Below are 26,194 nucleotides of genomic sequence, written 5' to 3'. Positions count from 1 at the left end.
CCAGGGCACAATAATGACCATCTGCAGTCCCACTACTCTGATTCCTAGGGGCGCTGGGGCTCAACCTCCAGCTGGTTCAGCCCTAGAGGTCATAGGTGAATGCGCTCAGACTCCCTGGACCTTGGCCTCCCTGCAGAAGGTTGATGCCACTACCATGGGAGCAGTTGTTACAGTGCCTTTTTGATGGAGCCAAGCTCTGGCAGAGAAAACAGGAAAGGGTCTGGCCCAGGGCTTGGGTGGGGGAGGACTCCTGGAGGAACTGGTGCCGTAACAAAAGCCACCAGCAGCTGCAGGGAGGCAGTCTTTAGGCCCACTCCTGGGTAGGAGAGCAGGCTGACAGCCCAATGGCCAGGCCACAGGACAGGGCCCTAACCAGGGAAGGCCCAGAAAGTCTATTGCCTGTGGCTTGGCCTGCACAGTCCTGGGCAAGTTCACAGGGTCTTTGGGCAAGGGCTGGGGCAAGTGGGGTCAGGCCTTGATAAGCTAGTCTGGGCAGGCTGACCTCTCCTCAAGATGGCAGTTCAGGGAATCTGGCCCCCACCTCCACCTCAAAGTCAGCTTCTCTGCTCAGCAAGCAGCCTGCCCCTTGGGTAGACTGGCAGCTGACCAGGTCCCCTGGGTGACATGGCTAGATGGGGGTGCCCTGCACTGCCCAGAGGGACCCCTCCCATGCTGTCCCAAGCCAGGGAGTCCCAGGCTGCCATCCCACCCATCTTAGAGAAGAGAGCTCCTAAGAGGAAGCAAAGGGAGACCCCTGGTCAGGGAAAGTCAGATGTGACAGATCAGCTGCAGGCCACATCTGCAGGACAGCTCACCGGGTGAGGGATGGCAGACACACACATGACAGAGTTTGGAAGAACTGACATCATCTCTATATAGGAGGGGGGTGGGCAGGTGGGAGCTTTGACCTGGCCCCTCCTCAGCCACAACTCACAGAAGGGTCAGCCAGCCAGGAGGGTGGGTCGTTGTGCCCAAAGGGTCAGAAGGCCAGACTGGGGTCGCTGAGTTCCAAAGGGAGGCCTGGGAAGGCTCCCGGGGGCAGGGGCCATGTGATAACCGGCGGGGCAGGGTGTGTTCAGCGGGCTCTAAAGCGTGCAGAAGGGGCCTGTGTCAATGGCGCTTGGGTCTCCGCACGCCCTGGATGACCACTCCGGGTGCTGAGGGGAAACGCGAGTTACAGCAATCCTCCACGTCGTAGTAGGTAGCTGGGCCGGGGTTACGGGCTGCAGAGGGAGACGGAGGGAGCCTAATGCGTACTGCAGCACCAGCCACTGCCCAGCTCCCACCTCCCCAGGCTCCTGTACGCCCTGCCCCCTCCCAGGCCTCCATTCTCCCAGTCCTCCTTACAGGAGCTGACCCGAGACGCGAACGCGGGCGAGCGGCTCATGGAGAAGGCGGGCGGGCGCGGGGTCTGCAGACAGCACCCGGGAAGGATGTCGTAGGTGTTGGGGCTGGAGCGCTTCTCGCTACCCGGGACCTGCGGAGGGGCCTGCAGCGGGGGCTGGGCACAGTGACCTGTACCCCAGACCCGCGGCAGGCCGGGGCGCGAGCGCGCCTGTACTGCCTTGGAGGCAGAGCGGCGGGGGCCGAAGCTGAAGGCTGGGAATGCAGTTCCGCTGAGTGGACAGTGGTCGGCTGGCGATGGCCACTGCGAGGGAGGACGCAGCTACAGGCTCCGCTCCGTCCCTCACAGGCCCCTCCCACCCCGTCCCTCAAGGCTCCGCCCCCGCAGGACCTCCTGGGAGAGCGCTCCACCTTTCGCTCCCGGTTAAAGTCGGCTTTCTGTGTGAAGGGAGTTTCACTCTGGAGCCACATGGTTTGCCACGCCCTGCGGCCACTGCTCTCTGCAGTGGGGGCAGCATAGTTGGGGACAGAAGGCTGGGGGCGTGGCCCTACTCCTAGGACCTGGGCCTCGGTGGGTGGCACGCAGGGAGGGGCACGCACCGCGGGCGGGGTGCTTGCGGCCGATGCTGAAGTGGGGGTGCGCGGAGGATTCTCTCACGGAAGCATCGGGCACCGGGTACTTGGTGGGACCGGGTATGTCCAGGTCGGTCACGATGGGGGGGCGTCGCTCTAGCCCTGGCAGGAAGCAAGCTCTGACCCTGGGTCCTCCCAGGAGGCCCCTCCCGCCCCTGCCCTGCCTCCCCAGACCAGACTAGGGACCCCCACTCACACAGCTCCTTTGGGTTCCGGACGCAGATGGGCGGAGGCTCCTGGAGGAGGCCCACGTGCATCCTAAGGCCTGCCGGGGACTCCTGCACTGCTGGGGGCCACATTTTGTCCCAGGTGGCCTCTGGCCCTGGGCCTGACAACAGCACAGCAGCCATGGGCCTGCAAAGGAGATGGACAGCCACCATCCACCCAGCCCGCTGGCGGCTGTATGGGAGCTGCCCCCCCCCACACACACACACACACGCACCCGCCCCACTCGCCCACCGCCCTGGGAAGTTACTGTGGTGTAGTCACAAAGGACTTCAGCCTCAGGGGCCCATGGGTCCAGTGTTTGCCTCCATTGATGTAAAAATTTGCCAGGAATTTCACAGCCTTCTGGTCAAAATTCATTGTCAGGGTCTCTGGCTGCCTTCCAGGGAGCTCTGTGACCTCACTGACCCCTCATACTCCCACTCCCACCCCACCCCACCGCTGTTGCTGGGACACTGGAGGGAGGAGCACTGTCCTGCCCTGGAGGGGCCCCTCCCCCAACCTGCCAGGTGGGTCACTCTGGGTCATCTTGGCCAGGAGGACCGTTAGCTTGCCTCCTTTCCCCCCATCCCCCATCCTTGTCCCAATCCTCACCCTCCTCTGGACTTTGGGGGTCCATTCTAGCAGGGCTTCAGGGAAGACTGACACCTGGCGAGGGTGGAAAAGGGAGTGGGGTGCTATGGGAGGCCCAGCTGTGCAGGACCAGCTGGAAGGATGTTCCGTGCAGTGGAGGGTCCAGGGAGGCTCCCCTGGAGGGGGAGGAGCCCCTGCTAGAAATTTAGCCCTTGGAAAAGCAAAGCAACAATGGAAAGGTCTGATGACCCTAGCGGCAGCCTGGCCCTGTAGTTACCTGATGGCCCAGGCACGGCTGAGGTGCAGGAGCCTGTCTTCTGCTTGGAGGAACAGAGTCCAGGTGTCACAGATGGACAGGACTGCTCAGGCAAAGTGCAAAAGAACTACGAGCCCTAGTGAGCGTGAGCCCCGCTGGGCAACCAGGGCCCTCGCAGTGCCCTCTGGAGTTGACCAGCCTGCCAGCCCACACGCTGGCCTTGGCTTAATCCACCGGCAGGGCCTGGTCAAAAACGCAGCCTCAGCCTCTGGGCCCTCCCGACCCTGATCGAGTGTCATCCTGTCAGGATCCTTCCCATCCAGCAAGGACCCTGCCTGGCCTTGGGAGGCACTCCAGGTGGACAGACAGAGGAGCCCTGCTTGAGGAAGCCCAGATTTTATTAGGATGAGGGGCTCACAGCCTGTGCTCTGGGGACCTTTGGTGTTGCAGTGTTCTCTGGGGGCAAAATTGACAGTGGCTATAGATGTAGTTTTCTTAACAGAACTATGTTATTAGCATTTATTTGATAAAGGGTCAACCCTCTGTCCATGTTTACTGACGCTGGCTTTTTTCCTTAAGATGTTACGTTATGCATGCATTTTTCTGTTGGAGTGGTAATTTTTCATATTTCTGTAATGTAAGGTTTTTTTAGACTGATATCATATCTGTTTGTAACACTTGTTGCAAACTTTTTCCCTACTTCGTTGTTTGCCTTTTAGTATTGTTTACGCTGTTTTTTGACATGTACTTGAACCTGTTAATCTTTTCCTTTATGATATTTTGTATGGTTAGAAAGACCTTCCTATACAAAAAATTTTTTTTTAATTTGTTTAAAATGGAAAATAGTGCCCAAGTCCAGGGGAAAGACCTGCCAACTTCACTGCTGAGGCGTGTGCCAATGCTGCCAAAGCTTCCAGGGCCTCTTGCCCGAGGAGGGGTGGGTGGGGGTTCCTTTAGCGTCATCCTGGGGGACTGCTGCCTCCTGAGGGTAACAAGAGTCCAGGCCCCCAACCTCCCGGCAGGGCCTCGGCTGCACCAACAGTCCCAATTTTGTGAGCTCCGAGGTCCTCAGCGTCACACCTCCCAGCCTGTTGCCTGTCTGAGCCTTGGTGTCTCACCTTTAAAATGGGAACACTCACAGGCGCAAGGAGGGCCTGGCCCAGGTGGTGCCCAACAATGGGACTCTTCACAATGGTTGCCAGGCAACAGGGACCCTCCCAGGGAAGGGAGCCAGCCCCAGGAAGGGGTTGCAGCCAGTAAAGGCGGAGTTGAGGCTAGATGACAGCTACTCAGAAACACACCCTCTTCACACCAGAACCTCACTATATCCCTGGGTAAGCACCAGACCCCCGCAGGGAGGCTGTGGCCTATGTTCAAGGCCAGCTGTGAGGGGAACCCCAGACCTGGTCACCAGGGCGGGGGTGAGGCCCAAGGGCTGAGGGGCCTGGGGCGGGGCTGCCCAGAGCCCAGGCCTACCCTCCCTGCTGACCCAGCGCGGAGAGCCATACCAGGTGGGCAGCAGGTCAAGAGCAGAAAACCAACCTGGAACGGCCCAGCAGCTGGCAGAGGCTGCCGGAAGAAACGCCGGACGCTTACTCCATAGAGTGTTCCACACTTTAAAGATAAGCATCCAGAGTAAGCTGATAGGCATGGACGCCATGTAAAATAAAACGAACCCTCCACAGTGTGTGCACACCTACACACACGCACGCACACACAGCCACGTAGAAAACGAAAAATGCTGGCAAGGAACCAGACCTAAGTCTGCAATGGCTCTGGGGGGAAAGGTGGGACAGGATGTACTGAAGAGGGCTCGGAATCCCTGAGCACCCCTGGGGGCCTCGCCATGATGGGGGCTAAATGATGCTCAGCTCAACCTTCACTGCCAGCAGCAGCTCTCCCCGCCTGCCTCCCAAATCTGGTCCTGTTCAGGTGGCTACCAGCCTCCTGGGCGGCCAAAGTCTGGCTGGAGCCCTGCCAAGCCTTCCCAGTGGTACCAGCTTGTGTACAGTGGGCCTCCAGGGCCTCTGCCTGGGCCTGGGTTCTGTCACCATTCCTGAAAATGCTTTAAGCCCCTTGTTGGATGGCTAGGTATAGGGGGCATGGCAATCGGATGGTGGTGGTGGTGACAATGGAGCTTGTGTCCTATGGGCCAGGCCTGTTCTCAGGGTACTGCCCGTTCAAGCCCCAAACGCCCCAGAAGGCAGGTGATGCTACAACCCCCATTCTGTAGATGAGGTCAGGTACCTAGCCAGGGGTTGGCAAGCTGGATGCACACCCTGCTCGCAGGGGTCGTGCCCTCGCGCACTGGCCCTACCTCCTTCTCTTCCCTCTGCAGCTATGCTGGCTTCTATCCGCAGCTGCGCTACCAGGTGGGGAACACCTATGGGCGCACCACCGCCCAGCTGCTCACAGACCCCAGTGTGCAGAAGAGCCCCTGCTCTGTGCTGTCACCCATATCCAAGCCCAAGTTCATCGAGGACTTTAGCAAGTCCAAGCCACCTTTGATGCCCTGCAGAGACCTGATGGAACCCTACATCCCCCACTACTCGGGTAAGCCCCGCCCACTGCTCCCAGCCCTGCCCCTCCCTCCTGCCCGCTGTCACTCACAGCTGCCCTGTCCACAGGTCTGAAGCCCTACAAGAACTTTGAGATCCTGGGCCGGTTCTCACCCCAGGAGGCGGACTCTGAGGGGATGCCAGGGGTAGAGAATGTATCCAAGCAGGTCTCACTGCCTGCGGGCTTCATGCCCTACCCCCCTTACCCCCCGTGCCCACCAGGTAGGAAAGGGGACTCCAGCGAGTTCGGACACTCGGGCCTGCGGCTGGCATGCGGGGAGGAGGGCTGGAAGAGCACCACCCCTGTCCACGAGGGCCCTGGGCAGTACCAGGTATGGTAGATGCACTGGGCCTGAGCCTCACCCCAGCCAGACCTAGGTGGGGGCTGGAGTCCTAACTTGCTCCCTCCCCTCCCAGCTGCACCACTGCAGGAGGGACAAGCACCCACCCACAGCGCACCAGCAGGAGACACTAGATGCAGGCAGGTTCCACAGGCTGCCCCAGCTGGACCACCCCAACATGATCCAACGCAATGCCATCTCAGGTGGGTGACCGGGGCCCGGGGCCACCCTGCAAGCCCTCAGGGGCCCGGGCAGGATGAGGGTGAAAATGAGGGCTGCCGCAGGCCCTTCCCTTCTTGTAGCCCAGCTTCGCCACGGCTGGAAGCGCCTGCCCACCCATTCCCATTTGGCCAATGTTCGGGGGCGTAAAGGAGCCTGGACAGGCTTCCCGACACCCCAGGGGGCAGGTGGGTAGTGAAGGGGACCTGGGGCAGCACCCCGACTCCTTCCTCCCCCAGGGTATGCTGGCTTCATCCCCCAGTTTGCCTGGATGATGGGGCTGAATTACCGTGCCGGGGTCACACAGGCTATGGATGAGTTTGATAAGAATCAGGTACCCACCGGAGTGCCCAGCATGGTGGTCCCATAGGCCCCACCCCATCCTTGGGCTAGGCTCCTTGCTGTGCAGCCGGTGGGGAGGGGAGGACAAGAGACCCCTGAGAACCCCAGCCCCACACCCCCTCCCCCACAAGGGACAACTGGCTGCTTGCTGCCTGCCTGGTAGAGGCAGTACATGTTACCATTTCCACAGTTCCTGTTTAGAAACCCCGTCTGTGCCCAAGGAGAGAGGCTCCCCAGAACATACTGGCCCACCACCACCATCTACAACAGCCAAGGCCTGATACCTTTCTACATGGGGTTCGTACCATGTGAGTGCAGTGACCAGGCCACTATGCAGAGGGGTCGGGTGGCTGGGGCTCCTACCCATGCATGCTGCCCCACTGTTCCTGGGGGCCCCTCAAGGTAGCATGGCCCAAGACCCCCTCTTCCCCAGTGTGGAAGGGGCCAAGGACCCCTTAAACCAAAGCTGCCTCCGCTCGGCAGGCCCTCTGGAGGTTTAGTGCAATAGGCGAGGCTTGCCTTCGGAGGCAGGTGCCCAGGGCAGTCCCCAGCTCCTCAAAGCCTGTGCCCAGCATCCACTGCGCATGGCAGGGCCAGCAGCTCAGCTGTAGCGCTGCCCTTGCAGCCATGAGGGACAACTTTGCACTAACGTTTGGCAACGGCACCCGCAAGGCCTATCGGAAGGAACTGGAGAGGAGAAAGCAGACACTGAAAATGCTTTAATGGTGGTATCTGTACAGCGTGACATCAAGACAGAAGAAGAGCAGGTGCACACAGTGAGACATGGTTATCAGAGGACAGGTTGTGAGCGAATAAAGAGTTCTCACGGCCTCCACGCTTCCGCATACCCAGCGGCCTTAGGCCACCTCCTCCTCGGCCTCCTCCTCAAACTCGCCCTCCTCCTCGGCCGTGGCGTCCTGGTACTGCTGATACTCGGACACCAGGTCGTTCATGTTGCTCTCGGCCTCGGTGAACTCCATCTCATCCATGCCCTCGCCTGTGTACCAGTGCAGGAAAGCCTTGCGCCGGAACATGGCCGTGAATTGCTCCGAGATGCGCTTGAACAGCTCCTGGATGGCCGTGCTGTTACCAATGAAGGTGGCTGACATTTTGAGCCCCCGGGGTGGGATGTCGCACACAGCCGTCTTCACGTTGTTGGGGATCCACTCCACGAAGTAGCTGCTATTCTTGTTCTGCACGTTGAGCATCTGCTCATCCACCTCTTTCATGGACATGCGGCCCCGGAACACAGCAGCCACTGTCAGGTAGCGGCCATGGCGGGGGTCACAGGCGGCCATCATGTTCTTGGCATCGAACATCTGCTGGGTGAGCTCGGGCACTGTCAGGGCGCGGTATTGCTGGCTGCCCCTGCTGGTCAGAGGGGCGAAGCCGGGCATAAAGAAGTGCAGGCGGGGGAAGGGCACCATGTTGACCGCCAGCTTGCGCAGGTCAGCATTAAGCTGGCCAGGGAAGCGCAGACAGGTGGTGACCCCGCTCATGGTGGCAGACACCAGGTGGTTCAGGTCACCGTAGGTAGGTGTGGTCAGCTTTAGGGTTCTGAAGCAGATGTCATAGAGCGCCTCGTTGTCGATGCAATAGGTCTCGTCCGTGTTCTCCACCAGCTGGTGGACGGAGAGGGTGGCGTTGTAGGGCTCCACCACTGTGTCCGACACCTTGGGTGAGGGCACTACACTGAAGGTGTTCATGATCCTGTCGGGGTACTCCTCCCTGATCTTGCTGATAAGGAGGGTACCCATCCCAGACCCTGTGCCCCCACCCAGGGAGTGGGTCAGCTGGAAGCCCTGCAGGCAGTCACAGCTCTCAGCCTCCTTCCTCACGACATCCAGCACCGAGTCGACCAGCTCTGCACCTTCCGTGTAGTGGCCCTTGGCCCAGTTGTTTCCAGCACCACTCTGACCTGCAAGAGAGGGCAGCCAGTGACTCTAGCCAGGCTTGTGGTCACCACTAATCGGCAAGCCAAAAAGAGCCAGGTAAAGTGGTGTGAAGTGCCACACAGAACTCACCCCTGAAGTAAAGCAGACAGACCCCCAAATCAAGAAGCAACCTACCCACTTAAAAATTAAGTTAAGGGTTGAACTAAGGTGGCTTAACAATAAGCCAGCCCCTCCCGCAGGCAGCCCCTGCCAATTCCCAAGGACAGATGAGCCGCCACTGCGTTCACTGTGGGGAGATTACATCTGCCGCTGCCTCCCTGCGGGCGGACAGCTGGGCCTCCCTCCCAAAGCTGCTTTAGGAAAGGGGATTGAGTGACTAGCGAGGGGGAGGAGGGTGTCCGGCCAGGGGCCCTAGCTTCTGCTCAAGGTACAGAGTGGAGGAGACCTCCGCCCGGCAGCTCTCTGGGCGGTGACCTTGGGCACCCCTTGACCTTTGAGTCGTCCTGGCTAACAGCCCACCGCCCAGCCCCCATCTGTGGCTCACCGAAAACGAAGTTGTCTGGCCTGAAGATTTGCCCAAAGGGCCCCGAGCGCACTGAGTCCATGGTGCCGGGCTCCAGGTCCACGAGCACGGCGCGGGGCACGTACTTGCCACCTGGGAGGAGGGAGGGCGTCAGCGAGGGGACGACCGCCGGGCAGTAGGAGAGGACTGGGCAAGGGGTGCGGGGTCTCACCAGTGGCCTCATTATAGTATACGTTGATCCGCTCCAGCTGCAGGTCGCTATCCCCGTGGTAAGTGCCGGTAGGATCGATGCCGTGCTCGTCGCTGATCACCTCCCAGAACTGCGAGAGACGCGGGCGGGCCGGGGCTGAGTCACGCCGGCGTTGCCCGGAGCCGGCCCCGCCCCGGACGGGCGCGGCCCTCTCCCCCTCCCCTCCCCCCCTGCTGCCGGTCCGGTCCCCGGGGACCCGCGCCGCAGCCCCCGCCCCGGCTCCGACCGCAGCCCCGGCCCTGGCCCCGCGCGGGGCCGCAATGCGGGGGCGCCGCCCGCCGGCCGCCATCTTTCCCTCCCGCTCCGCCCGCAGGCCCACCCGCGCAGGGACCCGGAGCCCCGCCGCCCACCTTGGCGCCGATCTGGTTGCCGCACTGGCCGGCCTGCAGGTGTACGATCTCCCTCATGGCGGCTGCGGCGCAGGCGGGAAGACACAGCAAAGAACTACGCAGCGGGCACGCAGAATGCTACAACCGACGCTCTGCCAACGCTTATATACCCACTGCACCCGCCTCCGCCAGTTTCGTATTGGACTGTCAGAACGAGGCTGGCAAGCGTCCTCGTTCGATTGGCTGAAACCCATCAATCGAGAAGCTTCACGCCCGCCTTCCCAACGCCGTTTGCTGTTTATTGGTCGGCCGCGGCCTCCGCTCTCCCTATCAAAATGAGCCCCTTCGCGCGGTGGTGCTCTGCCCATTGGGTGTTTCAAATGATTGATTTGTTCTCTCATTGGCTGGCTCCGGAGAGGGCGCTATTGGCTGCGCGGGGCCAGCGTCTTGGTAACCGCCGCGGTGCCGCGGTGCCGCGGGGCGCGCGCGGGCTTGGGGCGCGCGGGGACTCCGGCTGGCGGGGCCGAAGGCGGGCGCAGTCCCGAGCAGGCGCTGGGAAAGGCAGACCGGGCTGCGGGCCGGCGCGCACGCGTGCAGGCGTCCCCGCAGACCCGATGAGCGAGAGCGCGGGCCCGGGCGTGCGCTTCTGGAGGGCGTGCACTGCTGCCTCGGACTGCGGTGAAACGGGGCCGCGCGTGGCCGAGGCTACCCTGCGGGGTCTCGAAACAGAGGAGGGGCGCCAGGCCATTCGCTGGAGAGACAAACAGGGTTCGGTTGCTAAGGGGCGGCGGCGCCGGGCCGGCGTGTCGGTGGAGTAGGGGCCCTCCCCCAGAACGCCGGAGGCCTTGGGCTCCCTGCGCCCCCTCCTTGGTCGGCACGCCCGCTCTGTGGCGGTCAGGTGAGGGAGCACGTGGGCCGCTGCGCCGGGCCCGAAGCAGGGGAGGGGAGTGGAGGGGAGGGCGGGTCTCTGCCCAGCAGCCGCGAGCTTGTTATGGAGACGGCGCTGGCCTGGTGCCCGTCGCCTTGGTATTTCGCCCCCAGCGCACCGAGCTCCGTGGAGACGAGGGCGGCGCCCAGACCTCCCTGGGCGCGGGCATGCTCCAATCTCCGGGCCCCCTGCTCTGTTACCCCAACCACAGATCAACATGCCTGGGCTGACAAAATTCCTTTAATTTTCACTGTCTATGTTTGTGTTTGTGGAGGGATCTTATGAAGGAAAAACAATTACATGCGGTCGCACTTTTAATCAATCGCCTTAAAAACAGTACACCTGCGTTATGTTCTTGTTAACATTTATAAATGGATAAATCACACCCTCAGGTCTGCCTTGGACAGCCTTCCTGGTGGTGGCCACTGGGCCTCTCTAGATTCTGGTTTTCAGAGTAAACTTCTTACTCTCCTAGGCCCCCAATGTAAGTGTGTTGGGGGGATACCTCCTTGCTCCTGTCTTCTAGCGGGAACGGGGCCCCTTCCCTCCTGCGTAACGCACAGTCCCAGGGTGTTACGGCACACTGCGGCATTACAACATGTTACCGTGTATTACGACATGTTACCGTGTACGACTGAACTGTTCCTCCGCGAGTAAAACTGTTGGGACAAGCAGCATGCTGGATGCAGATTAACCTTTCCATCCCCTGGAGAGTGGTCTGCAGCTGGCTCCTCAGGACTGGTCCTGGCCTGGAGGGTGAGTCACCAGGTCAGGCCCAGCAGGTCCTCAGGGACCAACCCCCTCCCCCACAGACCCACCAGGAAGGCGGTCCAGGGCATGGCATGTGGGGTTTGCTGGACCACTGCTTGGCATCCTGGGTCCTCACAGTGCCCTGTAAAAGTAGCTAGCTTAGCTGCCCAAGTCGCGGTCAGCCAGGCCCCGGCACTGCAGCCGGCAGGCCATGTGGCCTCATAGCACTGAGTTGTCACAAATCAGTGAGAGGGAATAGCTCAGGTCCCCCCAACCCTGTACTGTGCAAAGCCTTTCTGAGGTTGCTCCGCACGCCCTGAGACCTCCTGGAAAAGGCCCCTGTGACCAGTGTCCACAGGGCTGGCATTTCAGTATGGCAAATAGAGGCTTTGCGACCCACTCAGGTGTGAGCCCCAGAGCTCTCAATGGCCCCAGGTTGTCCGCCTTGCCCCTACCATTGTCCCGGCAAGGTGGACGCAGGCTGGCAACAAGACAGCTGGAGCCTCCTTGTGGTCACTGCGCCTGACATGGTTGCTGCTGCTGTGCAGAGCTGCTTGGCCCTGTAGGTCCCCACCCCCAGCCAAGGGTGTTGTGGCTGTGTGGAGAGGTGGGTCCAGTGGGGGCCTGTGGACTGGTGGGATGCAGGCCGAGGGCACAGGGAAGCCCAGGCAGGGGCCGTGGGAGTGCTGGGCGCCAGGCCCTCCTGCCCCAGCCCGCAGCTGTTGGAGGAGCCACAAGGATCGCTTTGTTTACCGGTGGCCATGGTCCCAGCGGGAGGGTGTGTTACCTCTAGGCTGGGCAGCAGGCAGACAGTCGTTTGTGGCCTCAAAGGACCTGGCGGTCCGCCCGAGGCGGCCTCACACGCCCCGGAAGAAGAGGTACATGGGGTCTTTCTCTCTTCCCCTCTCACTGCGCCCCCAATCTCCCCAGGGACTTAGCTAGGCTCCGCCCCTCCTCAGGGGACTTCCATCAGAGGGATCGTGAGGCTGATGTCAGACCTGCAGGAGTGTTCTGAGGTCACAGAAGTGGGGGGAACCCAAGCTGGGGTGCATGAGCCTGCTCCAGGGGTCTCACTCCCATGAGGCCCCTCATGGCTTTCAGAACAGAGGCCACTTTCCTTGGTGGACAGGGTGAACCCAGGCTCAGGAGTCCTAGGAATTTGTTGGGGGTCAGGGGGCTGGGTTCATGGGAGTGGTGAGGGACTGAAGGGCCTGGGGCACACGGGGTGCAGTCCTGAGGGGACTGAGAGGGGCTGGGGGTGGTAAAAGAACAGGACCGTGAGTAGCAGTGGGCGAGGGGTGCCTGCCCGCAGTCCAGTGATGGCGTCCTCCAGGGCAACGGGGGTGGGGGACAATGGCTGGACAGTGGGAGGACTGCCAGCGCCGGAGCCTGCGGCTTCCTCACAGGCATCCTCCCGGGCAGTGGGAAGTGGAGGCCGGCCACCCCTCTTCCCTGCACCCATGGGGAAGAGCCCCAGCCTCATCCAACCTCCCTGGACCCCAGCTTCTTGCTGCAGGAAGTGTCCGTGCTCCGGGGTGCTGCCTGGGGTCGGGGGGGGGGTCATCTGTGTGTCCACACCTACGGGGACCACCGGCTCCCATGCCGGCTCAGCACGGGCCCCCTAGTGTCCGCTAGAGGGCAGCAAAGGCGCTGCTCCACCCCAGCACCCTTTGGAGGGGGGGGATCCCCAGGCAGTCCTGTCGGGGAGTAAAGACCCCCCACATCTGGGTCACAACCTCATTTATTTGCAAAGAAGGCAAACCAGGTGACTCAGAAGTCCACTGCAGCTGGGATACCTCAGGGTATCCCAGCCTCACAACTGCTGGGAGGCCAGGATCTCGGGGTTCTCGTAGCAGTGGGCCTCCTTGGTGGCGGCCTGAGGGGTACTGCAGGCCCTGCAGGGGCAACAGCGGCTCAGCAGGCGGTCCCAGGGCTCCAGAGAGTGGAGCCAGAGGGGGAGCCAGGCCCAGGACCTCAGAGGGCGGGGCAGCCAGGCTGGCCGACGCCTCTGCAGGACGTTGACCAGGACGAGGAGGAGCACCAGTGCCACCAAGGGCCCCCCGACCGCGGCCAGCACCGTGTCCCCCGCCAGGGAGAGCCCGAAGGCAGCCAGCGGCAGCAGCAGGAAACTGAGCAGTAGGTAGGCGATGGCCACCCAGCGGTAGCGGGCGGTCAGGTCCCCGAAGCGCTTGGCCAGCGGGATGGGCAGCCGCAGGGCGGGCACCACGTACCACAGCAGAATGCCAGCCAGGTTGAAGAAGAAGTGGATGAGGGCAACCTGGAGGGTGTGAGCGCGGGCAGAGTCAGGAGCCTGCGCCTGACATGGGGCCCCCTGGGCTCCCCAAGTTACTCGTCCCTTTGCTCCCTGGCAGAAAGGACACTAAGTCCAAAGCCTGTCTGGGGTCCTGCTCATTGGCTGAGACAGGCCACCTGGGAGGGCAGATTCTGGCCAGGTGTGGGCGCCCTCGCCCCTCCTGCCCGCCCCCCCACTTTGGGTTCAGGAGCCCAGATGACACCCTGCGTGGTAACTGCATCACTGACGGTATGTGGCTTGGCTTGCCACGCCTCATGCCTAGTGACCCTGCACCTCATCCCTCAGTGAGTCTGGCCACCCAGCCCCGGGCTCTGGCCTGGCTCTGGGGAGGAGGTGCAGGGCTCCACATGGAGTCCAGTGTTGGACTGGAGGAGCCGGTGTTGGTGGGTACAGTCCGAGGGGTTTCCTGGAGGGCAATGGAGCAGGCCCTGCACTGGGAGGGGCTGCGTGCTCAGCAGGCCAGGCAGGAGGGCAGGTGGGAGCGGGGAGCGCTGGGGCTCCTGCATGCAGCCCGGCAAGATTGGGCTTTCGGGAACCGGCCCTGTTGGCACCCAGGCAGTGGAGAAGGGACTCAGAGCAGTGGACCCCCGAGAATAAACAGGACGGCATTCAGGGCACAGAGCTGGGGGCTGGTGGGAGGCTTCCTGGAGGCAGAATTGTGATGGGGCAAAGGCACCCTGAGTAGCACCCAGCACAGGGGCGGCGGGGCTTTCAAGGAGCATGCGGCAGCGTCCAGGTCAAGACCTGTTGGGTTAAGGTGGCTGGGAGGACGGTATCCTGGAGGTGGTGGAATAGAGGGGCTCAAGGCACCGCAGGGCCAGGAGGCCTGGAAGGGATGCAGCCAGCAGCACGGAGTGGGGAAGTAGAACAGTGGTCCCTGGGGGGAGGCTGGGAAGGGCTGCCACAAAGAAAGGAGGAGGCGCAAAGAAAGGGCACCCCAGGGCCACACAAGGGGGCCCAAGAAATGGCCACAGGGTCCCTGGGGTCCAAGGAGGTGGGGCTGCAGGTCTGAGTGGGCAGGCAGAGCTGGATCCCAGGAGAGCTTGGGCCATGGCCAGCCTGGGGCAGGACCCGCACCTCCTGCCTGCAGGGCTGGATGCAAGGGGACCAGGCAGAGGGGATGAAGGGCAGTACCTGGAGGGCACTGAGCAGCATGTTTGAGGGGCTGGCCAGGGCAGCCAGCAGGGCCGTGGTGGTGGTGCCAATGTTGGAGCCCAGTAAGAGGGGGTACACCCGCTCCAGGCTGATCACCCCGACCCCTGGAGGAGCCAGAGGTCAGCACGGGGCTCTGAGCCCTGCCCCCAGGGCTGGGTGCCCGCCCACCAGGCTCACCCAGGAGCCAGGCTCACCCAGGAGCCAGGCTCACCCAGGAGCCAGGCTCACCCAGGAGCGGCACAATGGCTGCTGTGAAGACGCTGCTGCTTTGGAGCACGAAGGTCAGGCCGGCGCCCACCAGGATGGCCAGGTAGCCGCTGAGCCAGGCGAACGGGAAGGGGAAGTCTGGGGGGGGAGCTGGGTCACCTCCTGCGCAGCCCCTGCACCCCCACCCCCATCTGCCCCCAGATCCCCTGCGCACCAGCGTTGATGACCACTCTCACAGCCTGGGCGATACGGCCACGGAGCATGGAGTTGAGCAGCTTGACAATGAGGACCAGGCAGGTGCAGAGGACCAGCAGGGAGGCAGCCAGCAAGATGAAGCCCACAGCCATGTCCGTGAGTGTTGTGCCTGCGAACAGGTGGTGGCCTGGTGGCAGGGCAGGGGTGGGTTAGCAGAGAGCAGAGGACCGGGTGGGGCAGGCTGGGCTGGGGGTGGGCGCTGGGCCTTACAGGGCAGCTGCTCCATGGTGACCGAGGCATTCCTCCCGGGGCAGGGACCAAGGGCATCTGCTCCACAGTCACTGCTGTTCCCTGTGGTCTGGGTAGGCAGGGGTATGCTCAGGGCGGGCAGCATGACAAGTAACTCAGCAGGTGGGGTGGGGTCTGAGGCACCTCACCATCTGGCCCCTAGTGCCGCACCATCGCTTAATGAGGCTGCTGTTGGTGGCGTTGCCCGTGACGCTGCCAGTAATCACATCATTGTCCAGCTGGGGGACAGAACGGTCATGACCGTGTGCGGGACCCTTGCAGACCCTCCCCCCCCCCGCCCCCCAGCATGCCTGGGCACGTGGGCTCCCAAGGGCAGCAGCTGACCTCACCTGCACAATGAGGTGTGTGAGCGGCTGTGTCAGCACCTTGAGGATGTCAGGCGCTTGCACCCCAGCCTGCAGACTAGTGACATCCAGGACCAAGGCGCTGAGCCTCTCCAGGGGGAATACAGCGCTCTCCAGAGGCAGCAGTATCAGCACCGTGAGCCAGTTGAAGATGCCGTGCACCGCCGAGCCCCCAAAGGCCCTATAGCCGGCAGGGTGGGGCCGAGTGGTCGGTGGAGCCCAGTAGTCGGCACCTTGGGGCCCTTGAACACAGCCCCGCCCCCTGCCCCACCACTCACCTCCGAAACTCATCCCGGTCCCCTGACTGTGCCATAGAGACCAGGGTGCTGGTGATGGATGTGCCCACGTTGACACCCATGATGATGGGCACAGAGGCCCGGACGGTCAGCACTGTGGGAGTGCCACGTCAGCCTCCCACATCCCACCCACCCCACCCCCATCCCGGGAGGAGGGGCCACTCACACTTGGAGGCCACCATGCTGACCACGATGGAGGAGGATGTGCTGGAGCTCTGCACAAGAACGGTTACCAACACACCAATGACTAACCCAGCCACGGGGTTGGACAGCACCGCGCTCTCCTGGAAGATGTCTCCGGCCAGTTTGCCTACGGCCAGGAGAGAGGGGAACTGAGGCCACGGACACCAGGCTACCCGCCCACCCTGGCCACCCAGCCAGTCACTCACTGCCCAGCAGCTGGAAGGCAGAGCTGAGGATGTCCAGGGAGCAGATGAAGAGGTAGAGGCTGCCCAGGAGCCCGCAGGCCTTGAGGAGACCAGTCGTCACCCGTCGCACCCTGCCGGCCACGCTGAGCTCTGAGGACACAGGGCAGGGCTGTCCTCAGCCTGCCCCAGCCTGCCCTGCCGACTCTGCCTCTGCGTCCCGCCAGGCGGGGCCTGGGCTCCTCTCCTCTGTCCCTTTGCAGGAACCGCTGAGCAGACAGCCCCTGGGGCCTCCCAGAAGATAACTGCCAGCAACAGGGCAGAGGGGGACAGGCTGGGCACGCAGCAAGCTGAGGGGCCAGGGTCCCCTGGGTGCTGGTCTGCACGGTGGATTTCCATGTAGCCTCTTGAGGGCAAACCTTTCCCTTCTTGCTGTCTCTCCCCAGGGACCCTCTCTATGCTCAGACCGTGGGGAGTCGGAGCCCCATTTGGCCAGTTCCCTGGCACCTCCAGACCTACCTTTCCAGGACTGGCCAGTGTCCTTCAGTTGAGGAAGGGCCCAGGGGTCCATGTCCCCTTCTTCCAAGACGGGGGCAGAACTGGAGGTCCCTACAGGGCTCGGAGTCAAATAGGCAGGGGCAGGGACCCAGCTGTTCCCTGGACAACTCCCCAGTGGGGGCGAAGGAGATGGGGGCTTTGCACAGGGACTTGTGGTGAGGGGCAGAAGCAGGAGCGGTGAGGGAAGGGAGCTTCCAGCTTGAACGGCCCGACCAGAGTTGTCATGAGCCCCTTCCCCACCTCCCCAGAGCAGTGGGGCCAGGGGCTGAGTGGCAGGGAGGCAGGCCGGCAGGCCCCAGCCTGGGGCCCTGGGCTCCTGGTACCTGCATTTCCTAGGCTCCGGTCCACCAGGCCAACCATGTCCAGAGTACTGGGGGGGACCTGGTCACCGGTGAGGGAATTTGGCATGGATTTCGGCCAGGAAGAGACCCAGGCCCAAGCCTGGATCTGCTGGGGGGAAGGGCAGGTCAGACAGCTCTCCTCCCCCTGCCCTGCCGGGCCCTGGGGTCCCCTAACCTGAGACCTCGGACACTCGCCTCCCTCCCCACCCCCTGCTGGCCTTGGTGACCTCCCCGTTCCTCCATCCGCAGGCGGATGGCTGCAGTGACCTCAGATGGCTGTCAGGCAAGCCCAGTCCAGTTTCAAGGGGCAGAGCTGAGGGTCCCTGGCTGCCTGGCTCCCTCGCTGGTCCTGGCTGGGAGAAGCCCTGCTGGGTAGCAGTGCTGAGGCAAGGGCCGGAAGTGGCTGGGAGCTGGGAACCCGGGGACCTCTCCTATCAGGTGTCATCAGGGTCATGGCAGATGGTCCTGGCTTAGACTTTGGCATTTGATACCAAACGGTGACGTCTCCGCTTGATAAGGGCCCCACCCCCAGTGAAGAGGGTAGGGCAAGGGGCTTGGGCACCCCACCCCACCTCAAGGCTCCTTTCCTCAGCCTGCTGGGTCTGGAGCCCCAGAGTAGCCCTCTGCCCCAACTCCCTCCCACCCCCAAGGCCCAGACCCCCAAGGCTCTCTGTCACCCTCCATCCTGCTTGCCCACAGGCTGGTGTCTTCTCGCCCTGGGAGGGGGCGCAGTAAGCCCTGGGCCTGGTGGCCACCCAGCCCTGGCCCCAGTGTCCATGGGCCCCTCCTGGTTATAGAAGCTCCTACCTGTGTGGTATGAGGGGCACCTGCAGGGAGGAGGCACAGGGCGGGCGCAGCCTCGGGTCAAAGATCCACTGGGTGCACACATGACCTGCTGTGCACCGAGCCCCATTAATGTTTACCCAGAGCGCAGGCCCCCAGGGGGACCCGTCGTAGCCCCAGGCACCTGCCTTGTCCAAGTGCCACTGTCACTCTAGGGCTGGTGCTCCAGGCCCCGAGCCAGGCCAAGGGTGTTGCAGGGCTGGACTTCCCTGAGCAGACGTGTGTGACACTAGTGGACGCTGCATGTCGCCCGCCAAGGGCAGGGCAGCATGGGGGTGCTCTGGCTGGTCGGCCTGGGGGATCCTTGGGAAGTCTGCCTAGACCTCTGCGGACCCTTTGGTCTGGTCATCCCTTCCCTGTCAGAGGGTGGGAGGGAAGCCCTTTGTACCAGTTGGGTGGGGACAGCACCAGCCCCTGAGATCATCCAGTTTAGATGGGGTCTGAGGCAGGGCTGGGCCCGGCCCAGTGGTGGCCAGCAACAGTCCAGGATGTCGTGCCTCCACTTGCAAGTGGGGGGAGGGCTGGCCCCCCCAGGCCACATCCCTGCCCAGGCCTCCCCACAACCCCACCTGGACCAGGAGACATAGCCCATGCCGTTCTCTCCACAGCTGAGCCCTCACCGGCCCCATCACTTGTGGGGTGCCCCTTCTTGAAGTCAGTCCCCTTCCTGCTGCTGGGATGCCCAGAGGAAGAGCTGGGGCCTGCCCCGCCCCCTCACCCCCCAGGCCTGGTCTCCCCAGGGGGCCTGTTGGCTTCAGCACCCTGCCCACTGCCCACCAATCGCCGTGTGCCTGGGGGACTTTGCCCCAGGGAAGGAGGAGGCTTCTGAGTGTCCTCTCAGCAAATTCTCTCATCCTCCCCCTTTCTGCCACCCACCACTAGGGTGGACCCAGCAGTCCCTCCCAGGGGCTCCTGAGTGACAGCTCCTTCCTGGGTAGGGATGGGAATATTGCAGCCTGACTTGGAGGTGTCTGCACCCATAGCCTCCAGCACCTGCTGTGGCCCCTCCAAAGGGTCTGTGTGGTGCCCACTGGGAGACCAAGAGCCAGGAAAGGGCTCACCGTAGGAGTGGCCTTGCTAAGCTGTGCAACCTCAGGCAGGTCCCCACCCTCTCTGGGCCTGGAGCTGGCCCTGCCCAGGGCCCTCTCATTGGACATTTGTCACAGCAGTAAATTTACGTCTGCAGGGGACCCTCCTGGAACAGTAGCCAACATGGTGCTCGGTGAGCTTTGTTGAGTGAGAACTCCCCAGGGCTGCCTTGCAGGCCAGGGGTGAAGGGAGTAGCCCTTTTGCTGTTCCCAGCTCACACCTCTGGGACGGTTCACTGGAGCAGGAACCAGGAACAGCCTTGGCCAGGCCCTACCCTCCTGCCTGCAGCCCGGGCCCCTGGCGACTGGCCGCCGGACCCTTGTAGGAGCCATGCTCTAAGCTGTGCCAGGCCTGGGCTGGGCTCACAGGCGGCTCTGACAGCAGCACCCCTGCCCTGCACAGTCAGGTGAGCTGGGGCCTGGGCATCCTGGTCGGATTTGGCAGGAGGTCACCGGCCCCCAGCAGAGTCTCACAGTACCATGGGCACAGCCCCTGACCTTAGGCTGCGGGACGGCACCCAGGACGATGGGCCCCCAGCTCTCCTGGAGGGTGGTGCCTCAGTCAGAGGCTCTGAGGCAGGCATGCTGCAGGCGGCAGCAGCCTTGTCCGAGCTCAGACCTCGGGGCTGCCTGGGGGTGCCCAGCAGAGGTGGCTGCAGCTGCAGCAGCAACATCTGGGTCGGGGGAAGTGCGGCTGGGGGCCCAGGGCAGGGCAGAGCCCCACCGGCTGCTGAGTGATGGCCGTGCCGCCTTTGAGGGGTGCGGGGGGCCAGGGCTCCACTCGAGATGGCTCCCGCTCAGCCTTGATGGCCAGGAAGGCGGCCAGGTCGAGGTCCAGCGTGGCCACCCCTCCGCGGGGCGTGGGCGTGCTCTGGCGGCACTGTGGGCAGGGGATCCAGCGCTGCTCGTGGACTGGCGTGTCCAGCCGCCGCACACACGCCTGGCAGAAGGTGTGGCCGCAGTAGAGGCGGCGGGGCAAGTGCCCAGTGAGGTCGTAGGCCGAGTAGCAGATGATGCAGTCTCCCCGCCGGGCCCCAGCAGCTGTCCCCTCCTCGGAGGCCTGGGGACCCTCTGGCCGCAGCATCCTGGGGGAGGCACGCAGGGGAGCTCCAGCCCAGCCCACTTGCCTCTGTGACTATCCTGCATGCTCTAGGCCGTGGCACCTGGAGCCCAGCCCAGAGGACAGGAGCCCAGGCCTCTGCAGAACTGGAGGGTGAGTGGTGGCCAGTGGGACCAGCAGACGCCAGAGTTTGGGCACAGCCTGGGTTCCTGTGCCCACTGGCTGGGCAGCACCCTATCCAGCTGTTTGACCCTTCTGCGTGGCCCCCTGCCCAGCACCAGGTTCCTGACTACCCCAGCCAGCCTGAGCCCAAGGCCTCTCTTACCTGCATCCGCTCTGCAGTGTGGCTATGCCCAGCCAGAGGGTGGCCGGGGGTGGGGGGACCCAGGGCGCCCTGCGGCTCCCTCCCTGGGGCTCGCATTACTGGCCAGCACGAGTCAGCAGGGAGGCAGGTGGTGGCTGCAGGCGGGCGGGCTCCCCTTTCAGCCACAAAGAACTTGCAACTGGATCCACAGGCACCACCAACACTGCAGGAGATAAGGCGCCCCCCCACCCCCTTCATGCCCAGACCGGGCTCCACTAACCCCCAACCTAGGCCTGGCTTTGCCACTCCTCATGGCCCCTCTTCCTGCCTCTCCACCCAGACCCTCCCCCACCCCCACTCTCATATTGGCCCCCACCTCACCCTGGAAAAGCTTTCCGGTCTTAACCTATGTGATCTTGCAGTTCAAGCACCACCTCCTCCAGGAAGCCTGCCAGGACCCCCACCAGCTCACAGCCCTGACCGGTCCTGCTCCTCCTAAGCTCAATCAGTGTGAGGGTCCATGTTGATTTGCTCCAGCACCTTCATCCCTGTCTGGGCTGACTCTGTTGTGTTCCCATCGTGGGGCGGTGGCCAGTCCCACAAGGCCCCAAGGAGACCTCAAGCATAGGTGTGGGGAGCCCCACTCAAACACAGGGCTCTGAGGCACAAGGCACCGTGGGCAGCACTGGACACTTCCATCAGAGCCACCTCTTCCTAGCACCTGCCGGCTGCAGCACCGGGGCCAGCCCAATGATGGGGACACAGGCATAGCAGAATTGGGTGTGTCGAGAAGGGCCGGGACAGGGCCAGGACCCCCAGGACCCTCACCACCTGGCTGGGAGGAAGCCAAAGGCCAGAGGGGCCCCTCCTTCTATCACCTGGCAGTCCAAAGCCTCTTGGACTGGTCAGACAGGTTTCCGTGTCTGGCCTGGGTGGGGTCATCCTCTGGTGGGGGCCAGCCATGGGGCAGGGGCCAAGAGCTTGGCACACCTGAGACCCTGCACAGTCAGGCCAATGACATGTCCACCCACACCTGGAGACCTGTCCTGCCATGTGGCCAGTCACTGTGGGTCAGGGGAGGGCCTGCACCAGGACCCGTCCATCCTGCGAGGCCAGCTCAGCTTCTTCCTTTGGCTGTCTCTGCCCGGCCCTGGAAACATCACGGTGCCCAGCGCTGGCCTCACCGCTGACTCCTCGTCCCGGCATCCTGGCCTCACCCCGGTGGTGACACAATGCCACACTTAGCAGCTGAGCTACCAGCATGTCTTCCCAAGGACGCATGCTATGCCGCTCCACCGCCAGGAGACAGGTCCTCGAAGGGCCTCCCCTAGTCCGGCGCCCACCTGCCTACCTCCTCCCGGAAGCCCAACCCCTGGAGGCAGGACTGGCAAGCAGCATGACCTGCGCCACCCAGCAGATGTTCAGAAATCGGCTGTTTCCTGGGAAGCCAGGAAAATGCTCCCACTGAGGCAGGGCAGTGACTCACCATGAGCAGGGCTCAGTTCTGGCCGCCTGGGCTCCCCCTCCCAGAAACCTGCCAGGACCAGTCCCACCCACCACCATCCTGCCAACCTGATCCTCCTCCTAGAGGCCTTTCTTGGGGCTCCACCCCCCGTTCTATGCACGGCATCCTGCTGTCTGACCCACGGACTGACCTGTCTTCCAGGTTGAACTCAGACCTGGCCAGGGCAGGGGCCACACTCCCGCCCCTCCTGTCCAGACTCTGGGCAGACCTGAGGCCTGCAGATCAGCATATCATGAGGCAATGGTTTCCTTACTCCCAAATGTCCCACAGAGGCTGGGGGCCTGTGGTACCGTCCGGCCCAGAACCCCTCCTGAAGGAGCAGCAGCAAAGGAGGAGTCACCTGAACAAAGCTCACTCTGCTTTATTGCCTGGGCCCTGGGCCTTGAGGGAGGGGGTCAGGGGTGTCCCCAGAGTTGCCATCACAGCTAGCACCCAGGGCTCCTTTTCAATGGGCCTGAGCTGAGCCTTTGGCCTTCTTGGTAGATGGGTGTCCCTGTCTAGGGTGGGAAGCAGCTGACACCCTGACAATGGCCCAGGGGCTGCCCCAAACGCCCAGGCACTGCCACGGCTGCCTGAGCAGTCCTGGGTCCTGCTGTGTGGCCGGGCTAGGAGACAACACAGCAGCAGCTGTGGCAGCGGCAGAAGCGAGGACAATGGCAGCAGGAGCAGCAGGGGCAGCAGCAGCAGTGGTGGGCAATGTCGTCACCACGCCCAATAGGTGGCCGGCCGGTGTAAGTCAGTCCTGCTGGGCGCTGCCCGCTGCCGTAGGGGCTGCCCGGATGCTGCCAGGCCTGCTGGCCCTTGACGGGGGCGGCACCCTTGGCGCCCTTGGCGCCCTTGGGCCCTGGAACCTCATGGATGGGCTGCAGGAGGCGGCTGGGCTCCGGGGTGCAGGGACCCACAGGCAGAGGATGTGACTCTGAGCAGGAGGGAGCTGCCTCCAGCTGCTGCTCCAGATCAGGGCGTAGGTGAGCCCGAGGGATGCTGATGTGGGCATATGGGTTCTTGACAACCATTTCATGGGGGTCCATGGCCTGGCCTGGCAGAGGAGACAACACTGGCTAAGTGGAGGGGAATGGCTGTAGCCCAAGAAAGCGCCCACCCCAGGAAAAGCCAGGCTGTGCAGATGCCAGAGTGTGCGTATGTGGGAGCGAGCTGAATGTGAAGGACAGTGGGGGCCACTGTCTCCCAGCCATCCCCCCAGATGTCCTCTCTCTCCCTGAGTGGCAGTGTCCTGTGATGGAGCTGGGAATGGGTGAGAGGGGCTGGAGATGCAGCTGAGCTGGTCCTATGGGGGAGCCCCAGTGCAGGGAAGCCCCTTGGCCCAGGACCCACCTGTAGTGGCAATGGCAGCGTCTGTCCTCTCGTCCTCTAGGCCAGGTCCCAGTGCCTATGAGCTGAGCGACTGACAGCCGCCTTTTCCCTCCTGGGGAGAGGTGGGGCAATGGGCGGGACTCAAAAATGGGGTTCCCAAGATCCTAGGAGGTTCCAGCTCCTCCAGCACAGTGGACACCCACCCTTTTTTCTCTGGTAGGCGGTGGCCATGCCTGGGCTTTGAGGGGCATTGCCAGCCTGGGTGACTCAGCCTCGATGCATCCCAGGAATGTGCCAGGGACCTGCCACTCACCAGGAAGAAGGGCAGGAGGGTGGCCCCCGTCAGGCCCTCAGGTCCCAGCCTGCAGGTGGTCTGGGGACCTCAGCCATCACTCACACACCTCAGAGCCCCTGCTTTGAGGCACAGCACAGAGGTCCAGGCTGCAACCCACAGGGTCTGCCTGGCAGACAGAGACCCAGATGTTTGAGAGCAGGACCTCAGAGGCTGGCTATTTATTAACTGATTAAAAAATTGTTTGATTTACACACTTTTGCTGATAAAACTTGTTTTTCTTACAATTGGCAACACGTGCTTCATACACAAATGACATTTCTAGCTCACTACTGAAACCAGTTTCCCTCTGATTGGTGGGTTCCGAGGGCCACAAGTCTCTTCCCAAGTGTCCCCATCCTTCAACCTTGAACCCTCTCCCACCTTCATCTGTAAGATAGCACTTAGCTGCCACACAGGGTCGCTGCGTATGGGGGTGACAATGGATATAAACACTTGTGAACACTGACACTGGTGAGCTCCCCCTAGGGCGACCTGGGGCAGTAGGGAGCGGCCGGGACCCGCACCCCCAGTCTTTGGCGCCCCGGGGAGTCCCCAGGAAGGGCAGGATCAAATCAGACGTGGCCCAAAGGCCAGGGTGGCCGGGCTGGCATGCGTGGGGCCGGTCGGACCGGTCCGGACACGAGTTCTACCGATGCAGCATAGGATATGGGGGGGAAGTGGGTTCGCAACCCTGAATTTGGAAGAAAGCCCACTGCGCAGGCGCCGGAGACCCCGCCCACCGCTCCTTCGGACTCCGCCCCTCGCCGCGAAGCGGAGACTGGCGCATGCGCAAAACTGGCCTGAGGCGGCCTGTGGGACCTTTATTCCCAAGAAGCCTCCGCGCTTGAGGGTTTCCCTGAAGACCTGGCTCGGGGTCTGCTGGCCTTGGACAGTCCAGAACCCGGTTTGGGTCGTCCCAACTCTGAACCGCCGGGCTCGCTAGGCGCGGAATTGGGAGGGCACTAGGCGGAACTTCGTCCCTAGGGGCGGGGCCTTGGGGCAAAGGGCGGGGACTGGTGGCCCTTGAGTGCGCGCCTCTCGGGTCGGTGGGGAGTTGAGCTGAGCCGTGGCCGAGGCTGGGCCCCCACATGTCCACTGGCTGGGGCTGCCTCAGTTGCCCCCCTTGACAGCAGGGCCCTATAAGTCCCTCACTGCCCATCCCGCTGGGCACCCACTCTCTCGCACAGCTCTTACACCTGCTCTCGCTGATTGGCAGAGGAAACTGAGGCCCAGACACTAGTCCGAGGCCACACAGGGCAGCAAAGTCAGGCCCCATGGGCCAGGGACTCTCCTCCAGACTGTTTTGCCCATGTGGGTTCCCTCACCAGGAACACCGACCTCTCTGGGCTCTTGCCTTGCAGGACCTGGGGTGGAGCCTATAGGTGCAGCCTGGTTTGTACAAAGGGGAGAGGCCTGTGGCCTGAAGGGGCTGGGACTGTCCAGGGTCAGAGGCAGGGCCCAGTGCCAGTCGCAGAAGTGCAAGCATGCTACGTGGTGGCCGTGGCAGGTCAGGGGACGGCACTCCGGAGTCTCCCACAGCCCTGGTCCCCTGCCCTGTAGTTGCCACCATGTCATCTGTCCTGCCTTTCACCTGAGGGCTCCCCACAGGCAAAGGGTGTATACCAGGGCCGCCTGGCCTGAGGAGGAAGCAGAAAGGAATGGGGCCTCTCTGCTGGGTGGGGTCAGGTTAGCGCTCAACTATGTGACAGCAGGGCACGTGCTGACCTGATGGGAAGCCGGAAACGGCCACCCCGCCCTGGGTAGGTGCGTGTCCTCTGTGGGCTGCCCTACAGCAGCCTGTCCAGATGTCGGCTTGACCTTCCGCATACCCTTCGCCCCACCCATCTGTCCAGCCGTCCTGTCCTTGGAACTTTCTCCTCCCACCTGCCGTCCCTCCATCCATTCCTGGTATCTGCTTGCTCACCTGCTCACCCTCTAGTGGTCATGGCGCCCTCTTTGGGCTGCCGGCACTGGGCAGAGCCTGGGTGCACCTGTGAGCTGGAAAACTCCAGAGGCATTCCCACTGGGGGCTGAGTGGAAGGACAGGCAGAGACCCTGACTCTCTGGGGGGACACAAGGCAGTCCGCGCGTGGGGCCCTGGGAACCAGCTTTCTTGGGATCACCCCTTGGCACCCTCCCCTTCCTCCCTGTGGCACTGTGAGGCCTTGGGCTTCGAAAGGCAGATCTCCCTTCCAGAATTGGGGGGTGGTGCCTGACTAGGACCCAGGGTCAGCCAGGCGGGGACAGGGTTGGCGGGGACTGGAGGAGGAGCGACGCGGGGGTCCTGACCCGCACGCGGTCCACCGGCGGAGGGCTACCCAGGGAGCGGGCGCCAGGCCCTCTGCGGATCGAGGGGCAGCCAAGAGACTGGCCCCGCCCCGCGGACCCCGCGCGGGTCCCCAGGCGGGGGGTGGCGCTGCGGGCGCGGGCGGGCGCCGCGCGCACTGCGGTCCCCGCGCCTCCGCCGCAGAGCGCG

At 63.1% G+C, this 26,194-nt stretch overlaps 6 protein-coding genes across 14 annotated transcripts; 1 reads left to right on the top strand and 5 right to left on the bottom strand.

The window, feature by feature from the left end:
* Positions 1 to 1,009: 1,009 nt before the first annotated feature.
* Positions 1,010 to 2,562, bottom strand: STPG3 (sperm-tail PG-rich repeat containing 3). Its single transcript, XM_019641080.1, has 6 exons — positions 2,453 to 2,562; positions 2,174 to 2,331; positions 1,945 to 2,079; positions 1,756 to 1,844; positions 1,348 to 1,489; positions 1,010 to 1,223 (listed from the first exon to the last, which is right to left on the bottom strand). The coding sequence occupies exons 1-6, from the start codon at positions 2,560 to 2,562 to the stop codon at positions 1,111 to 1,113; spliced, it is 747 nt and encodes a 248-aa protein (XP_019496625.1). The 3' UTR covers positions 1,010 to 1,110.
* CIMIP2A (ciliary microtubule inner protein 2A) lies at positions 1,977 to 7,229 on the top strand. Of its 2 annotated transcripts, XM_019641066.1 has the most exons (7): positions 1,977 to 2,047; positions 5,370 to 5,584; positions 5,659 to 5,921; positions 6,007 to 6,133; positions 6,389 to 6,483; positions 6,682 to 6,799; positions 7,117 to 7,229. In XM_019641066.1, exons 1-7 carry the CDS (start codon positions 2,040 to 2,042, stop codon positions 7,212 to 7,214), a joined length of 924 nt encoding a protein of 307 aa, XP_019496611.1. In that variant the 5' UTR covers positions 1,977 to 2,039; the 3' UTR covers positions 7,215 to 7,229. The 2 variants fall into 2 exon arrangements, with proteins under 2 accessions (XP_019496611.1, XP_019496603.1); XM_019641058.1 differs by lacking the exon at positions 7,117 to 7,229 and having other exon boundaries at positions 5,812 to 5,921; positions 6,682 to 7,110.
* Positions 7,196 to 9,635, bottom strand: TUBB4B (tubulin beta 4B class IVb). Its single transcript, XM_019641044.1, has 4 exons — positions 9,510 to 9,635; positions 9,121 to 9,229; positions 8,931 to 9,041; positions 7,196 to 8,409 (listed from the first exon to the last, which is right to left on the bottom strand). Exons 1-4 carry the CDS (start codon positions 9,564 to 9,566, stop codon positions 7,349 to 7,351), a joined length of 1,338 nt encoding a protein of 445 aa, XP_019496589.1. The 5' UTR covers positions 9,567 to 9,635; the 3' UTR covers positions 7,196 to 7,348.
* Positions 9,636 to 9,719: 84 nt separating this feature from the next.
* On the bottom strand, positions 9,720 to 18,146 carry SLC34A3 (solute carrier family 34 member 3). 8 transcript variants are annotated; one of them, XM_019640982.1, is made up of 13 exons: positions 18,058 to 18,146; positions 17,233 to 17,356; positions 16,871 to 16,960; positions 16,376 to 16,504; positions 16,153 to 16,296; positions 15,969 to 16,080; positions 15,676 to 15,871; positions 15,475 to 15,564; positions 15,308 to 15,395; positions 15,057 to 15,224; positions 14,830 to 14,980; positions 14,615 to 14,739; positions 9,720 to 13,444 (listed from the first exon to the last, which is right to left on the bottom strand). In XM_019640982.1, the coding sequence occupies exons 2-13, from the start codon at positions 17,315 to 17,317 to the stop codon at positions 12,798 to 12,800; spliced, it is 2,025 nt and encodes a 674-aa protein (XP_019496527.1). In that variant the 5' UTR covers positions 17,318 to 17,356; positions 18,058 to 18,146; the 3' UTR covers positions 9,720 to 12,797. The 8 variants fall into 8 exon arrangements, with proteins under 8 accessions (XP_019496527.1, XP_019496536.1, XP_019496553.1 ...); XM_019640991.1 differs by having other exon boundaries at positions 17,233 to 17,359; positions 18,058 to 18,097; XM_019641008.1 differs by having other exon boundaries at positions 17,233 to 17,290; positions 18,058 to 18,081.
* Positions 18,147 to 19,784: 1,638 nt separating this feature from the next.
* RNF224 (ring finger protein 224) lies at positions 19,785 to 20,623 on the bottom strand. The gene is made up of 2 exons (XM_019641089.1): positions 20,567 to 20,623; positions 19,785 to 20,266 (listed from the first exon to the last, which is right to left on the bottom strand). The coding sequence occupies exon 2, from the start codon at positions 20,263 to 20,265 to the stop codon at positions 19,795 to 19,797; it is 471 nt and encodes a 156-aa protein (XP_019496634.1). The 5' UTR covers position 20,266; positions 20,567 to 20,623; the 3' UTR covers positions 19,785 to 19,794.
* A 2,032-nt stretch (positions 20,624 to 22,655) lies between these two features.
* CYSRT1 (cysteine rich tail 1) lies at positions 22,656 to 23,615 on the bottom strand. The gene is given in 4 exon segments (XM_019642083.1): positions 22,656 to 23,109; positions 23,406 to 23,460; positions 23,463 to 23,524; positions 23,588 to 23,615. Coding segments are annotated over 4 exon segments (579 nt in total). The 3' UTR covers positions 22,656 to 22,675.
* Between the last annotated feature and the right edge of the window lie 2,579 nt (positions 23,616 to 26,194).

This window comes from Hipposideros armiger, unplaced genomic scaffold (genome assembly GCF_001890085.2).
Source record: "Hipposideros armiger isolate ML-2016 unplaced genomic scaffold, ASM189008v1 scaffold_3, whole genome shotgun sequence".
Classification (NCBI taxonomy): domain Eukaryota; kingdom Metazoa; phylum Chordata; class Mammalia; order Chiroptera; family Hipposideridae; genus Hipposideros; species Hipposideros armiger.
Note: the sequence above shows the minus strand (reverse complement) of the source record. Positions and strands in the feature narration are given on the sequence as shown.

Coding starts and splice junctions, on each gene's coding strand:
- RNF224 (XM_019641089.1), bottom strand. CDS start 20,265: ATGCTGCGGCCAGAGGGTCCCCAGGCCTCCGAGGAGGGGACAGCTGCT.
- TUBB4B (XM_019641044.1), bottom strand. CDS start 9,566: ATGAGGGAGATCGTACACCTGCAGGCCGGCCAGTGCGGCAACCAGATC. Junction 9,230..9,509: donor GCAACCAGATCGGCGCCAAG/GTGGGCGGCGGG, acceptor CGTCTCTCGCAG/TTCTGGGAGGTGATCAGCGA. Junction 9,042..9,120: donor ATACTATAATGAGGCCACTG/GTGAGACCCCGC, acceptor CCCTCCTCCCAG/GTGGCAAGTACGTGCCCCGC.
- CIMIP2A (XM_019641066.1), top strand. Junction 5,585..5,658: donor CTACATCCCCCACTACTCGG/GTAAGCCCCGCC, acceptor CCCTGTCCACAG/GTCTGAAGCCCTACAAGAAC. Junction 6,800..7,116: donor CTACATGGGGTTCGTACCAT/GTGAGTGCAGTG, acceptor CTGCCCTTGCAG/CCATGAGGGACAACTTTGCA.
- SLC34A3 (XM_019640982.1), bottom strand. CDS start 17,317: ATGCCAAATTCCCTCACCGGTGACCAGGTCCCCCCCAGTACTCTGGAC. Junction 16,505..16,870: donor CACTGGCCAGTCCTGGAAAG/GTAGGTCTGGAG, acceptor CTGTGTCCTCAG/AGCTCAGCGTGGCCGGCAGG. Junction 13,445..14,614: donor TGCTGCTCAGTGCCCTCCAG/GTACTGCCCTTC, acceptor CACACCCTCCAG/GTTGCCCTCATCCACTTCTT.
- STPG3 (XM_019641080.1), bottom strand. CDS start 2,562: ATGAATTTTGACCAGAAGGCTGTGAAATTCCTGGCAAATTTTTACATC. Junction 2,080..2,173: donor CCGGAACCCAAAGGAGCTGT/GTGAGTGGGGGT, acceptor GCTTCCTGCCAG/GGCTAGAGCGACGCCCCCCC. Junction 1,224..1,347: donor CGCGTCTCGGGTCAGCTCCT/GTAAGGAGGACT, acceptor CTCCCTCTGCAG/CCCGTAACCCCGGCCCAGCT.